At 40.2% G+C, this 15,225-nt stretch overlaps 1 protein-coding gene across 2 annotated transcripts in view; it reads left to right on the top strand.

Moving 5' to 3' along the window:
* Positions 1 to 15,225, top strand: part of PTPN11 (protein tyrosine phosphatase non-receptor type 11) — an 86,623-nt gene that overhangs the window by 18,390 nt on the left and 53,008 nt on the right. For both annotated transcript variants that reach the window (XM_023647128.2, XM_070275464.1), the window contains exons 2-4: positions 5,409 to 5,531; positions 11,918 to 12,112; positions 14,325 to 14,517. In XM_023647128.2, the coding sequence (XP_023502896.1) occupies positions 5,409 to 5,531; positions 11,918 to 12,112; positions 14,325 to 14,517 (511 nt within the window). The remainder of the gene's footprint in view (positions 1 to 5,408; positions 5,532 to 11,917; positions 12,113 to 14,324; positions 14,518 to 15,225) is intronic.

The raw sequence follows: 15,225 nt of genomic DNA, 5'->3' as shown, positions 1-15,225 counted from the left end.
ATCTTCTGACAGGCTCTCAGAGGGAATAAAAAGCAGACTAATATTTTTTCCTTTTGATCTGAGCCTTGTGATTTTTCTCTAGGACAATCAGAATGCTGTTGAGATTTCCTGTAAAATTCTAGTAAGATGCTGTAGGAAAAGTTAAAAATAAAATAAATTTCAGTTAATGTACACAACAGGAATGTTAATACTGCATCTAGATTCTTGTTTTTTTCTGCTTATTTCCTGTCAGAACAATCCTACATTTATTATTATCATTTTCAATAATAATATCTAACATTTAGTGGTTAATATGTACCAGGAACTCGGATGATAAAGCATCTCAAATTTAACACGTGCTAAATCTAACACTTGTTTTTCCTGTCTCCACCCTTTTTGCATCTCTGTCCATGGTACCTCCAACTTTCCAGTTGGCTAGGCCCCAAACCTAGGAGTGTTCTTACTCCTTTCTTTCTTTCTCATCCCATATGTAATCTGTTAGGAAATCCTCTTGGCTACCGTTAAAACACTCCTAGTTGGACTATTTGTCATGACTCCTTCTGCTGCCACCTCGGTCCTTGGCACCATCATGTTTTGCCTGGGTTAGCACAGTACCTTTCTTAACTGACCTGTGTGCTTCTATCCTTGCACAGTAGCTTGAAAGATGATTTTTAAATATAAATCAGATTGTGTTGTTCCTCTATCTAAAACCCTCCAGTGCTTTCCCATTTTACAAAAAATAAAGGCTAAGTTTTTCCAGTGTCCTCTGAGGCCCTCCATCATCTGACTTGTCGTTGCCTCGCTGGTCTCATCTCCTACTCCTCCGTCCTCTACCAGTTCAGCTCTAACCACACTGGCTTCTTGTGTTTTTGAGCATGTCAAATATGGTCCACACCTGTGCCCTTGATCTTATTCCTCCTTGTGCCTGCTGTGTTCCTCTCCTATATAGGGCATGTACTGCATAATGATGCCTCAGTCAAAGACAGACTGCATATTTGACGGCGGTCCCATAAGATCAGTACCACGTAGCCTAGGTGTGTAGTAGGCTGTACCATCTAGGTTTGTGTAAGTGCACTCTGCGATGTTTACACAACGACGAAATCGCCTAATGACACATTTCTCAGAAAGTATCCCCGTGGTTAAGTGAGGCATGGCTGTATATCTGCATGTTGCTGCCTCGCTTCACCCGGGTCTGATCCAATGCTGCCTTACCAGGAAGGCCCTCCCCAGCCTCCCTGTGTGAATAGCATCCGCCTCTCTCTCCCCACGCTTGTATTCCCCTCACCCTGCCTTAGTCCTCTTTGTAGCATTTATTACCATCTGACATTTTATTTATTTTCTTTTGTTATTTTCTATCTCCTCTATTATAAAGAAAGCTTCTTGAGGGCAGGGACCTTCTCTTAGCTGCTATGTCCTCAGTGCCTAGATACCTTGTCTGTCATAGTTGCTCCGCAGGTGTTTGTTGAATGACTGAATTTAGTAAGCCTTCTCTTCTATTGTCTCAGTTTCTTCATTTTTTAAAATACCTTTAATGAGATATAATTCACCCATTTAAAGTATACAGTTCAATGGTTTTTAGTATATTCACATACTGCAACAATCACTACAATTTTCAGACATTTTTATCACCTCGAAAAGGAAACCTCTTACCCATTAGCTATCCCCCCTTTCTGAGCAAACACTAGTCTACTTTCTTTCTTTCTTTTTTTTTTTTGAGGAAGATTAGCCCTGAGCTAACATCTGCCAATCCTCCTCTTTTTGCTGAGGAAGACTGGCCCTGAGCTAACATCCATGCCCATTTTTGCCTACCACAGCATGGCTTGTCAAGCGGTGCCATGTCTACACCCGGGATCCGAACCAGCGAACCCCGGGCTGCCAAAGTGGAACATGTGCACTTAACCGCTGCACCACCGGGCCGGCCCTCAGTTTATTCTTAAAATGAACCTAAGAATTATCATTTCCATCTTGAGGAATCTGAGATGGAAAGAACTTGCCCAGGTCACAGAGCTAGTAAGTGGTAGAGCCCGGATGTGCAACTAGGTCTGTGTGATCAGAGCCCTGACCATAACTTTGTACGGCTCACCAGGTCCTTAATGCAGTTTGTGACAGCTCTTCATCCTGGCATCTCTCTCTCCTTCACTGTGGTAAAGCTCTTTAATTGGGCCAATATTTGTCGAGAAGTCTTTTAAAAGTTCATTTGATTGTCAGTACCAGAGCTCTACATTTAACATTTACTTCTGTTCCCTGGAGCGTTGAATTAGCCTAGTAAGGTCCAGGATAATTTGACTTTGGAAATTATTATTCTTACCACAAATCTTGGTGACTTTTGGAATCCATGAGGGAAATGTTGCTGGAAACTAGAGAGGATGAAGCAAATGCCATCCACAGTGGACTTTGTATGTTTTCCAAAACTTTTTATTTTGAAATAATTTCAAATTTACACAAATGTTGCAAGAATAGTACAAAGAGCATCTGTTTACTTTTCATCCAGATGTACCCATTAACATTGTACCACATTTGCCTTCTCTTTCTCTCTCTCTCTATATGTATACACATACACACACTGTATATATAATTTTATTCTAAACCATGTGAGAGTAAGTTGCAGGCAATGATGTCTTATTATTCCAAAATACTTCAGTCTGTATTTACTAAAAACAAGGACAACCACACACATTATCACAGTACGCTCATCGAAATCAGGAAATTTACACTATAACAGTACTATCATCAAATTCCTAGCCCTCTTTCAAATTGTTTCTGTAATGTCCTTTATAGCAAAAGACAGAACAAACAACAAGAAAAACCCTTCTTTTCCCCTTTGCCTCCTTTCCCTCTGGTTCCTGATACGGTCCAGAAAGAATCGTGTATTGTATTACTTGTGTCTTGTTACTGTTACTGGCCTATAATCTGGAAAGTTCTTTGATCCCCCCCCCCCCTTCATGGTTTTGACATTTTTGAAGAGTACATGTCAGTTAGTTTGTTGAATGTCACTCATTTTGAGTTTGTCTGATGTTCCTCGTAATTAGATTAGGTAATGCATTTTTGGCAGGAATGTCACAGAAATGACATTCTTCTTCTCAGTGCACGATGTCAGAAGGCACATGATGTCAGTTTAACCCATAACTGGTCATGTTGACTTTTATCAGCTGGTTAAGATAGTATCTTCAGATTCTTCACTGTGAAGTTCGTCGGTATTTTTTACTTGTTAGTTAACAAGTAATTAATGAGCATCTTGTGGGGAGGTACTCTGAGTTGCTGTAAACATCCTGTCGCTCCTGAAATGTTCACCCACTAGTTTTAGCATCCATTGGTGAGTCTTTTTTTAAATTATTTTATTGAGGTCATGATGTTGGCTTATAACATGTAAATTTCAGGTATACGTGTCTGTATTTCAGTTTCTGTATAGACTGCGTCGTGTTCATCACCAACAGTCCAGTTTTCCTCTGTCACCATCCGTTGATGATTCTTGCCTGAACTATTAATATGGTGGTTGCCAAATGGGCATTTTTGAGTTCTGTTATTCCTTCTGTATTTATTATATGTGATTCTTTGTGATTCTACTACAAAGAGCTTTCCCTTTCTCCCCATGTATTTTATTTATTGTGGCTAAATATATATAATATAAAACTTATCATTTTAACAGTTTTTAAGTGTATAATTCTGTGGCATTAAGTACATTCACGTTTTTGTGCAACTGTCACCGCGATCCATCTCCAGAACATCTTCACCTTCCCAACTGAAACTCTGTCCTCATTAATCAGTAACGCCCCATTGCCCCTCCCCCAGGCCCTGGCACCCACTGTTCTGTTTTCTGTCTCTATAAATTTGACTACCCTAGGTACCTCACGTAAGTAGAACCATACAGTATTTGACCTTTTGTGACTGGCTTGTTTCACTTAGCATAATGTCTTCAAAATTCATCCACAGTGTAGCATATGTCAGAATTCACTTCCTTTTTAAGGATGAATAATATTCCATTGATTTATATAATCATATTTTGCTTATCCATTTATCTTTGATGGACACTTGGGTTGCTTCCACCTTTTTTGGCTATTGTGAAAATGCTGCTATGAACATGGGTGTGCTCATATCTATTTGAGTCCCTACTTTCAGTTTTTTTGGGTATGTACTCAGAAGTGGAATTTCTGGATCATATGACAATTCCGTCTTTAATGTTTTGAGGAACTTTAATTTTTTTTGTATGTGTGTGAGGAAGATTTGTCCTGAGCTGACATCTGTTCCCAGTCCTCCTCTTTTTTCACTTGAGGAAGATTAGCCCTAAGCTAACATCTATGCCAGTCTTCCTCTATTTTTTTTATTAGGGATACCTCCACAGCATGGCTGATGAGTGGAGTAGTTCTGCACCCGGGATCTGAACCCACAAACCTGGACCACCGAGGTGGAGCATGTGGAGCTTAAACCACTTGGCCCCTGGGGCTGGCCCCTTGAGGAACCTTAGTTTTTAAAAATTAGTATCTGTATGGACTCTTGATTTCCTATTTTATTCAATGGGTTATAATCCATTACTATCACTGTTTATTTTGAGGTACAAATTGTCCCTAATTTGGCCAGTAAGAGGCCTTCAAGCTGGCTCCTGGATCCTTGTGACATGCCCTCATTAGCGCTCTTTCGTACTGTGGCACAGTAAGATGTTCCAAGCTCATCTTGCTCTTACTGCCCCCGCCCTGGAATCGACTGTTTGTCCAAGGAGCTCAGTTCCTTTTTTTGGAGAACAGTATTTAGAAACCAAGATGGGTGATGGGTATGCTGACTGCTCCTGGGGTGTCATTGCTTCCAGGCTGTTTCAGAAGAGAGAGTGAGCAAATGTGAATGTGTGTGTGCATGTATACTTACACACACATACACAGAAACATACATCCGCATTTATTTCTCTATATGTCTATGTCCGTGTGCATATTAAAATCTAGAGTTTGCATGGATACCTCCAATTTCAGTCTGACACCCCAGGATTGATTCTGGCTTTTCCCTCTCCATGTTTGTACCTCCCTCTCCACCAGTGGGAAACCTGGCTCCCATTGTCCTCAGGGTGATCACTTATTTATTAAGTGGCCTACTTATTTATTTACTTACCTACTTATTTGCTCAGTCCCACTCCGCGTGCTCGATCTCCTAACCATGTGGGCTCTCTTTTTGGGCCTGACCCCACCAAGTGCACTGGTTTAATATCCATACCGCCAGCCCCAGTCCCACCACCTGTGCCGCGAGCCCCACCTATTGTGCTAGCAGGATCCCAGACCCTCCCCAAGAGGAAGGCACGGAGCGGGAGGTGACCAAGGAGAAGAGGGGGAAGGGCAGGGGAGGTCTGGATTTGTATTTTTACTAGTCACTCATGGGCATTTTAGCTATGATGGTATGGAAAGTGGTGCTAACAATCATTTGTTTTTCATTGCTCCCTCTCTCTCAAGATGGTTTCACCCGAACATTACTGGCGTGGAGGCAGAAAACCTACTGTTGACAAGAGGAGTTGATGGCAGTTTTTTGGCAAGGCCCAGTAAGAGTAACCCTGGAGACTTCACACTTTCCGTTAGGTAAGTTGGAAGTGAGAGAATCCTGCAAGTGTTTTGCAGGTAGGAAAGGGTGAAACCACATTGGACGGCTTGCTCTTCTCGTCGAGAGTTTGAAGGCTGGCCTTCTGCCCTGTGGTGAGGCCTGGCCCACAGATCAGAAAGGATTCAAGCCTGCTTTCGGGGTTCAGGGCGTGAGAGCGGGAGCCTGGGAATTCAGCTGAGGGGCGTGGCGGTGGGCGCTTCTCCTCTTCTGAGAGCCCCCCAGGGGTGAGTTGGAGCAGATTATGAGGGCTTAACAAGTGCCTAAGCCATCTGCTGCTTGCTCCTGGCTCCACTCGTCCTGACCTGGTTCCCTGCGTTTCTCCTCTCCCTTCTGTTGATTTCTTAATGAGAAAAATACTTGAAGAGTTTCTTCAGATCACTTTTCTTTTTCAAGAAATAAAATGTCACTAAGGCAGTTGTGGTCCCGTTTGTTCCCCTGGCAGTCCCATTCCCCTCCCTCTTTCCCCAGAGGAAACCACCATCAAGAGGTTGGCATGTATCCTTCCTGAACATATTTTTATACTTGTACTGCATTTGTACTATGCATGGGCAAGATAAAGTTGTTTTATGTGTTTTTAAAATTTGCATAAATGGCTTTATAATATAGATATTATTTCTGCAGCTACCTTTAAAATTTTTGACTTCTATGCTGGCACATGTAGATCTAATTGTTAATTTTCATGGCTATGTAATGTTTGAACGGTGTGAGCATACTGCCTTTGATCTAGTCTCCTGTTGTTGGACATTTTTAGTTTGTTCTAAATTTTTTTGAACAGTATGTCCCAACAGCCTGTTACGTGTCTCTTCGGGCAGATGGGAGAGAGTTTTTCTAGTAACTGACTTTCTCTTCCATTCCTGTTCTCCATCCTCTAGATCATTCCAGGAGCTAGAACTGAACTGCTTTATGAATTTGCTTTTATTATTATTACTTTTAAATAAAGAAGTAAATAAAATGTGTTCTTGAGGGTTTATTTAGCATTCCTTTGGGACTTGGGAAATCCCTTTTTGGCGTTAGTTTCTCGAGGAGCCACTGTCGTTGGCTTTTATTTCCGTTTTAGCACAAGCGGTGGGTGGAAGCCCGTATGGGTCGTCAGGGCTCATCTCCGCACAGACTTCTGACCTAAAGGTGTGTGACATTTGCGCTGCGAGAGTTTGGCTGGAGGTTATATAACAACAACGGTACGATGATGGTGATGATGATGATAGCAGACGTCACTGAGGACTTGACGTGCACACCAGGCCATTGTGCTAAGCACTCGACACGTATCATTTTATTTAATTTTCCCAACAGCTGTGAATAAACACCGCTGTGATCTTCATTTTACGGGTGAGTAGGCTGAGGCACAGAGGTTAAGTTAGTAAGCCGGTCTCAGAGCTAGTAATTGGCAGAGCCAGGACTACAGAACTCGTGGGTTTCTTTTTCTTTTTCCTCCGCTTTTTATTTTGAGACCTTTCAGACCCATAGAAAAGTTGAAAGATGAATATGGTGAGCATTTACATTCCCTTCACCTGTGAACATTTTGCCGTATTTGCTCTTTCTGAGTGTGTGTTTGTGTATGTATATACTTTTTTTCCTCTGAACCTTTTGAAAATAAGTTGCAGATATGAGGACATTTATTTTTTATGTCTAAATACTTCAGTGTGTGTGTCCCATAAACGAGGACATTCTCCTGTATAACTGCAATATCATTACATACAATAAATTTTAACATTGATTCAATAATATTATCTAATATACCATCCATATTCAAGTCCCTCATTATTTTATTTTATTTTTTCTGCTTTTTCTCCCCAAATCCCCCCAGTATGTAGTTGCATATTTTTTTAGTTGTGGTCCTTCTAGTTGTAGCATGTGGGATGCCACCTCAGCGTGGCCTGATGAGTGGTGCCACGTCCATGCCCAGGATCTGAACCGGCGGAACCCTGGGCCACCGAGGTACAGCGTACAAACTTAACCACTCGGTCACGGGGCCAGGCTCTCCCTCATTATTTTAATAATAGCTTTGAAGTAGTTGAAAACCCCAAACCCCCGGACTAGATTCAGGACCTACTCAAGGGTCATTCATTGCATTTAATTTTTATGTTTCTAGACTCCTTTATTCTGGAACAGCTTCCTCTCCTGCCTTTTTTTCCTGTTTGGGCTTTTTAGTATTGATATTTAGGCCAGTTATTTCATAGGTTGTCCTCCAATCTGGATTTGCTGATGGTTTCCTCTTTTTTTTTTTTTTGGTCAGGAAGATTGGCCCTGAGCTAACGTCTCTTGCCAATCTTCCTCTTTTTGCTTGAGGAAGATTGTCCCTGAGCTAACGTATGTGCCATTCTTCCTCTGTTTTGTGTGTGGGATGCAGCCACAGGATGGCTTGATGAGTGGTGCATAGGTCTGTGCCTGGGATTGGAACCCACATGCCCTGGACCACCGAAGTGGATCGCATGAACTTAACCCCTATGCCACTGGGCCGGCTCTGTGTTTTCCTCATTTTTAGATTCAGAGTAAACATTTTTGGCAAGGATACCACAGAGATGTTGTTAGATCCAGCCCATTATTTCCTGTTAGGAAGGACATAATATCTGTTTGCCCATCTTTTGGTGATATTCAGTTTAATCACTCGGTTAAGGTGCTTACCAGATTTTTCTGTCATAAAAGTGCCTTTTTCCTTTTATAGTTAATAAGTGATCAGTGAGATGATAGTTTGTGAATCGGTGAATATCTTTTTCTCCAGCGCATTTTCATTTAATATTTTAGCATACGTTGATGAATTTTGTCTGAAGAAATTATTATATTGGCAATTGAAAAATTACTTTTTTTCTAATTCTGTTATTTCTTCTACATTTATTCGTTGGCATTCTTCTATAAAGGATGCTCCAACCCCCCCTTCCCTTTTTATTTTTGAGTATCGCTGTGGATTCGTGGGTCCTTTTTTTCAATCTAATGCATTGTAATTTATTGGTGTCGTTATTCTTTTTGATGTTCAAGTTGCCCCAGATTTGGCCAGTATGGCTCCTCTATCTTGTTGACATTTCTCCAGCAATCTTTGAATACATCCTTGCTTTCTGGCCCTATGAGATGTTTCAGGCCACTTTTATAGATTTTTCTCCACGCCTGGAATCACTCATTTCTCTCAGGAGCCTTGATTCTTTTGTGGGGAATGGTATTTAGAAACCATGACTTAGATGCTAGGTGTATTTATTGCTTCTAGGCCCTTATGGTAGACAGAGCTGGGAATAAATATTTGTGTGTTTAAAACCAATGTTCTTACTGATAGTTCCAGTTCAACCCACCTTTCTTGCCTTTTCCCATTCCGTGTTTGTATTTCCAGTCTGTAGGGAGAAGCTTGGTTCCCAGCAACATCAGTATATGACCTCATTTGGCCAATCCTGTAATACAAAATAGTTCCAGAATTACTATACCACTGTCATTTCTAATTACAAACCCGTTAAGTGAAGTTCATGATTTCTTTGGTGTCTTTTTGTTCTTACAATATATCCCACTAAGGGTGTATAATCGGTACTGGAATTAATTTTCTGTGTAGTTATGAACTGACTGCAAAGTTAGGTTCTTTTTTTTCTATTTGTATTCATTTTTTAATGTATTCATCTTGTTTGATCCTTGTTGATTTAATTTTATTTTTTGAATACGTAAAACATTAAGATTTTAAAATCACACTATATAAAAAGCTTTATTCTGAGAAATCTCATTCTTATCCCTCCTTGTACCCTATTTCCATCCATCCCTGTGGGTAACCATTTCCATTCATTTCTAGTTTATCCCTCTGTGTTTCTTTTTGCACATGAAGTAGAATACTAAATATATTTCTTTGTAATTTACTTTTTTCACGTACAGAAATCTTTTAGTGATCTTTCTCATCTTTTTAGTCAGCTGTATAGCATGTAACTTTCTACAGTTCCTTACAGATGGAATTTAGTTGTTGTCAGTATTTTACAATGCTGTATAATGCTGTAGAGAATATGATAACATTTTGCATATGTTTTGTGCTTTTGGAGGTCTGTCTGCAGGGTGAATTCCTGGGAGTGAGATAACTGGGGCAGAGATAAATGCATAGACAGTAGAGTTTTTCCCAGGTCTCCTCTGCAAGGATTGTATCATTTGGCAATCCCACCACCAGTGTGTGAGGGTGCCTCTCTTTCCACAGCTTCGCCACTTGAGTGCTGTCAAGCTTTCCGTTCTCGCCAACCTGATAGTTGAGAAATGGTATCTCAGTGAATTTTAATTTTCATTTCTCTTATGAGTGAAGCTGAGCATCTTTTAGTAAGTTTAAAGGCCATTCATATCTCTTTTTTGTGATCTGTCTTAGAACCAATGTTTTTATCAACTCTGCAACACTGCCAAGTATCACTTTGTATGTTTCCTTATATGTACTTATATATATGTTATAGACACTGTTATGTATGTGCGTGTGTGCCTCTGTGTGTGCGTATGTGTGTGCATGTGCATGATGCACGCATGATGAGTTTATTGTCCTGGTTCTCTGCAGGCAATCTAACCTTTTTGTTCTATGCCCATGCTGACAAATTGATGATGATGTTGCCTTATATTTAGTTAGTCAAGGAAGAGCCTCCTTTTTAATTTTGAGAATACAGAAAAATACAAAAAAATTATGTGCAGTCACCCATGTTGTATTTACTGCCAGTCATTTTTTTCTTCAAAATATGATATAAACTAAAGCAAAATTTCCCTTTATTCACCACCCTCGATCCTGCTCTTCCCTTTGCCCCAGAGGCAGCTACTGTCATGAGTTTGCTATATTTCTCTCTAGTTCATTAAAAAAAGTATATATATTTATAATGCAATAAAGAATATAATATGTAAATAATACTGTAATAAAATGTAATATCTATATATGTGTATATATGTCTGTGTCATGAATAACATATATAGTATTACATGTGTGTTCTTAACTTTTCATAAATGGTACATGCTAGGCATATCATTCTGCATTGTGCTTTTCTTATGCAATATCACGTTTTTGAGATTCATCCATGTTGCTGTATGTTAATCTAGTCCATACCTAAAATATCTATCTTTGTGTTATGTCATTAAGTAAAGGCTAGAAATAGAAAGTTCTGCTGTTAAAATAGAGTCAGGTGTAGCTGGGGGAGAGTGACTGGAAGTGCCTTTTTTACCTACTGAAAAAGCTTGTCACCAAAAATTAGAAGAAGATACCGTCAGTAACATTATGGGACGGTTTTTTGTATTTTCCTTTGCTACTATTTTCCTTTTTCTTCAGCAGAAATGTGTTTACATTTTCCAGAGACTTCATCAATAATGCTACAGGGTCAGACTGAAAATAAATATAGGCCAGTGGTTACCATTTTGGGGTTGCCAGAGTCCTTATGTCCCCAAAGGTGATAAAGAGTATCCCTGAGATATATTTAGTAGTTCAGAAAACCAAACGGAAATCATAGACTGCCTAGGCTAACGAAAATACCAAGTTTTGGCCTGTGTTATGTCAACTCAGTTGGATAACATATTAGCCATCTCATGCTGGAAAATCTGTCAATGATATGTGTCTTTAAAATGATTTTTAAGAAAGAATTATATGCGATGTCTTAAGTGTACAGTGAGATGAGTTTTGACAAATGTATTTATTCCTGTAACCAACCCCCCAGTCAAAATATAGTGTTTCTATCACCCTAGAAAGTTCTTTTGTGCCCCTTTCTAATCTCCCTCCCTCTATGAGGCAACTCCTGTTCTCATTTCTGTCCCAGTAGACTAGTGTTGCTTGTTGTACAGTTTCATATAAACGAGGTATACAGTATATATTCTTTTGTGTCTGGCTTCTTTCTCGACATAATGTTTTCGAGATTCATCCATGTTCTTGTATGTATCAGCAGTTCTTTTTTTTATTGCTGTGTGCTCTTCTATTGTATGAGTATGCAGCTATTTGTTCGTCTATGTTGGTGATAAATATTTGAGTTTTCAATTTTTTTCTATTACAAATAAGGCTGCAATAAATATTGTTGTACGAGTCTTTTTGGTAGCCATAGTTTCATTTCTTTTGGGCAAAATACTTAGAAGTGGATTTATTGGAGTATAAGGTAGATGTATGTTTAACTTTGTGTTTTGATTACTTAATGATGAGAGAAATATTGTTAACATTTGCAATTTGACAGGTCACACTTTCAAAGCAAAAGTTGTACAAGGACAAGAAACTAATAAACAGAGCCCTTTGTATTGAAATTGTTGAGTGTGCTTACTTCGCTCGTTGCGTTTGTTATAGGACAAGTGTAAACTCGTTCTTCAGGTTGGTTTCAATGTTTAGGTGAAATGTGATATTGAATATGAAGTCCATTTTTACTGGTACAGCTCTTTATTTGTTTCCCCCCTTTCTAATGGACTATTTTAGAAGAAATGGAGCGGTCACGCACATCAAGATTCAGAACACTGGGGATTACTATGACTTGTATGGAGGGGAGAAGTTTGCCACTTTGGCTGAGTTGGTCCAGTATTACATGGAACATCATGGGCAATTAAAGGAGAAGAATGGAGACGTTATTGAGCTCAAATATCCTCTGAACTGCGCAGATCCTACCTCTGAAAGGTCAGTGATGTTTCAGTAACTGCAGAGTCTCCCGTGCCCTAGGTGCTGTGTGCATGCATTATGGGAGTTTCGCTTGTATCTGTTTCTCCAGCTGTAATCTTTAAAGTTTTGCTAAAGTAAGAATAATAGAACCAGATTCTTCTCGGAGTGCTCTTTTCTTGCAGAGCTTCAGTGTTGCTCACACTCATGCTACGGGAGTCGCAGACTATTCCTGTATATGCTGGGTACATGCAGTGATTTTAGGATGATTGCACTTCAGCTGACAGTCTGAGAGTTGTGAGAGGGAAACAAATGACAGAGGAGACACTAACGCAGCAGCAGTTCTCTGTAGTAGCTCCTGACCAGTTATTCAGCAATGTCACCAACAGATGTCAGTTTAAGCTCAGAAGTGGAAAAGCAGAGCACTCAGAGGGTCAGATTTTTATCAGTTCTACTGTGTTCTATCCACAAAGGTGTGAGAATGCCCATGCTTAGGGGGAATTGCATTATTTCAGCGATCCTTCGCCCGTGTTGGCACTAAGCTGATGAAAGCTGGGGCTTGATTTATTTATATTGATTTTATTGGTTTTCTGCATTCCTGGTCTCCTCTCTGACTCAGTGTAAACTCAGGGTCTCTTAATTAGGGTGGTATATTTTGTATCTTCAGGTAGCTTTCTTCACCTTGCACCTTTATGTCAATGCTATTATATGCTAATAATTTGTTTCTCCAGCCACCACTGTAGCTTCAAGCAAAAGGCTGTCAGCCAACTCTGTGCAGTTTCTTTCTTTATTTTTTGAAGATTGGCACCTGAGCTAACATCTGTTGCCAATCTTTTTTCTTTTTCTTTCTATTCTTCTTCTTCTCCCCAAAGCCCCCCAGTGCATAGTTGTATATTTTAATTGTAGGTCCTTCTGGTTGTGCTATGTGGGACGCTGCCTCAGCATCACCTGATGAGTGGTGCCATGTCTGTGTCTGGGATTTGAACTGGCGAAACCCTGCGCCACCGATGCCGACCGCGCAAACTTAAGCACAGGGCCATGGGCCTGGCCCCTGTCCAGTTTATTTCTAAATTTTACTCTGTTTGTTTGAGGGTGGATGAAAAATAACTCAAGGTATATTCTTTTAGTGATGAGGCATTAGTGTTATCTGCCATGGTAGTACTGGCTTTCTTCCCACAATCCTGAGGGAAGAAGCCACATTATTAATATGACTATGTTAGGATGTTTTCTATGATAACTTAGAGCAGTGTTGTCTCAAAGTCTGTCCTTGGATGGCCTTTGTCAGGACTCTGGCATGCTGGTTAAAAATGCAGATTGCTGGGTCCTGTTCAGACAGTTTCTTGGTATCTCTGGTTGTAAGGCATGGGAATTCAGTTTTAGCAAAATCCCTCATCCATACTCCAAGGTTTTGTGCATTAAAGTTTGAAATGATAACCCAGTATACAGTCCAAAGATGTTGACAGCAAACCTGTAGACTATTGAAGTATAGGTTGGAAATATGGAAAAATTTGGAATGCTTGAATTTATTTATAATGAAGATCCTTTTCTATGCAGTGTTCACATGCCAAAGCAAAGGCAAACATTCAAATGATTCTCTGTTTCTACCATGACTTTCTAGTGTAACTTCATTAGGTTGCACTTAAATAGTTGGTCCTATTAGGCTTGAGCAATGGAGAAATGACAAATTTCATTTTTAAAAGATGGAAAATGTAAAAGAAAATAGGAAAGATTGAGGACATTTGTCTCCAAATGACTGGGCTCATTTAAGAAGTTTAATGGTCATTGTTTTTTTTGAGGAAGGTTAGCCCTGAGCTAACGTCTGCCACCAATCCTCCTCTTTTTTGCTGAGGAAGACTGGCCCTGAGCTAACATCCATGCCCATCTTCCTCTACTTTATATGTGGGATGCCTGCCACAGCATGGCTTGATAAGTGATGCACAGGTCTGCACCTGGGATCTGAACTGGTGAACCTTGGGCCGCTGAAGTGGAAGGTGTGAATGTAACCACTGTGCCACCAGGCTGGCCCCAGTTTAATGGTCATTCTTGACATCTTTATCATTTTTCTTGCCTCTTTGGGTTGCAGATTCTATCTTCCATGGGGTTGATCAGTCTCTTGGAGGAACGTGTCTGTTTTTAGTTGTGTTCAGGAGAGCTGACTAAATATAGTAGTTTGGTGAAAGAATGTTGTGAACCCATGGCAGAACTCAATTCATTTTCATTTTAAAAAATTTAGGTGGTTTCATGGACACCTGTCTGGGAAAGAAGCAGAGAAATTATTAACGGAGAAAGGAAAACACGGCAGCTTTCTTGTGCGAGAGAGCCAGAGCCACCCTGGAGATTTTGTTCTCTCTGTCCGAACTGGTGATGACAAAGGAGAGAGCAATGACGGCAAGTCTAAAGTGACCCACGTCATGATCCGCTGTCAGGTAAAGCCCCAGGTGAACAACGGGTCTGGCAGAATGTTGTCTTTGGTGATTTTTCCGCCAGGAGAAGATACACCCCATTACTTCCAAAGTCAGATTTTCTTTGCTCATTTAGTCAAGGGCTTCTGCGCGTTGAGTACATTGTTTATGATAATTGTTTCATCATTTCAGAACTTCATTGAATTATTTGTTTCCAGTCTGTATCTGGCAGATCAAGTCGTGCCTTGGTGCACCACCTTCTGCCCTGCAGGATCTAATCTGTTTGTGCTTGATTGCGGCTGGAGTCAGCCTCGGTCTCAGTTTCTGGAGGGACAGCCTCAGCTCCTCCTTCGGGTTATCACAGTCTAGCCTGTGACTGCATTTGCCTTCATGTCACAGAGTTCCTGCATTAGGGCTGGGAGGATTGGTCTCACTGTTTCTTGTTTTAATGTGGACTGGACCAAGGTGGTTGATCCTTGGTCAACTATATCAGACTTTGTTTTGACATAATTTCCTGAATAGTAACTGTCTATTCACTTATTGCTTCTGTTTTTTAATTAAAATAAAAAAATAAAATTAAAAAAAAAAAAGCTTTATTGAAATATAATTCACACGCCATACAGTCCACCCTAACAGTGGACAATTTAGTGGTTTTTAGTATATTCACAAATTATGCAACCACCAACACTATCTAATTCCAGAACATTTTCATCACCCCAAAAAGAAACCCTA

Source organism: Equus caballus, chromosome 8 (genome assembly GCF_041296265.1).
Source record: "Equus caballus isolate H_3958 breed thoroughbred chromosome 8, TB-T2T, whole genome shotgun sequence".
Taxonomy (NCBI): Eukaryota; Metazoa; Chordata; class Mammalia; order Perissodactyla; family Equidae; genus Equus; species Equus caballus.
Note: the sequence above shows the minus strand (reverse complement) of the source record. Positions and strands in the feature narration are given on the sequence as shown.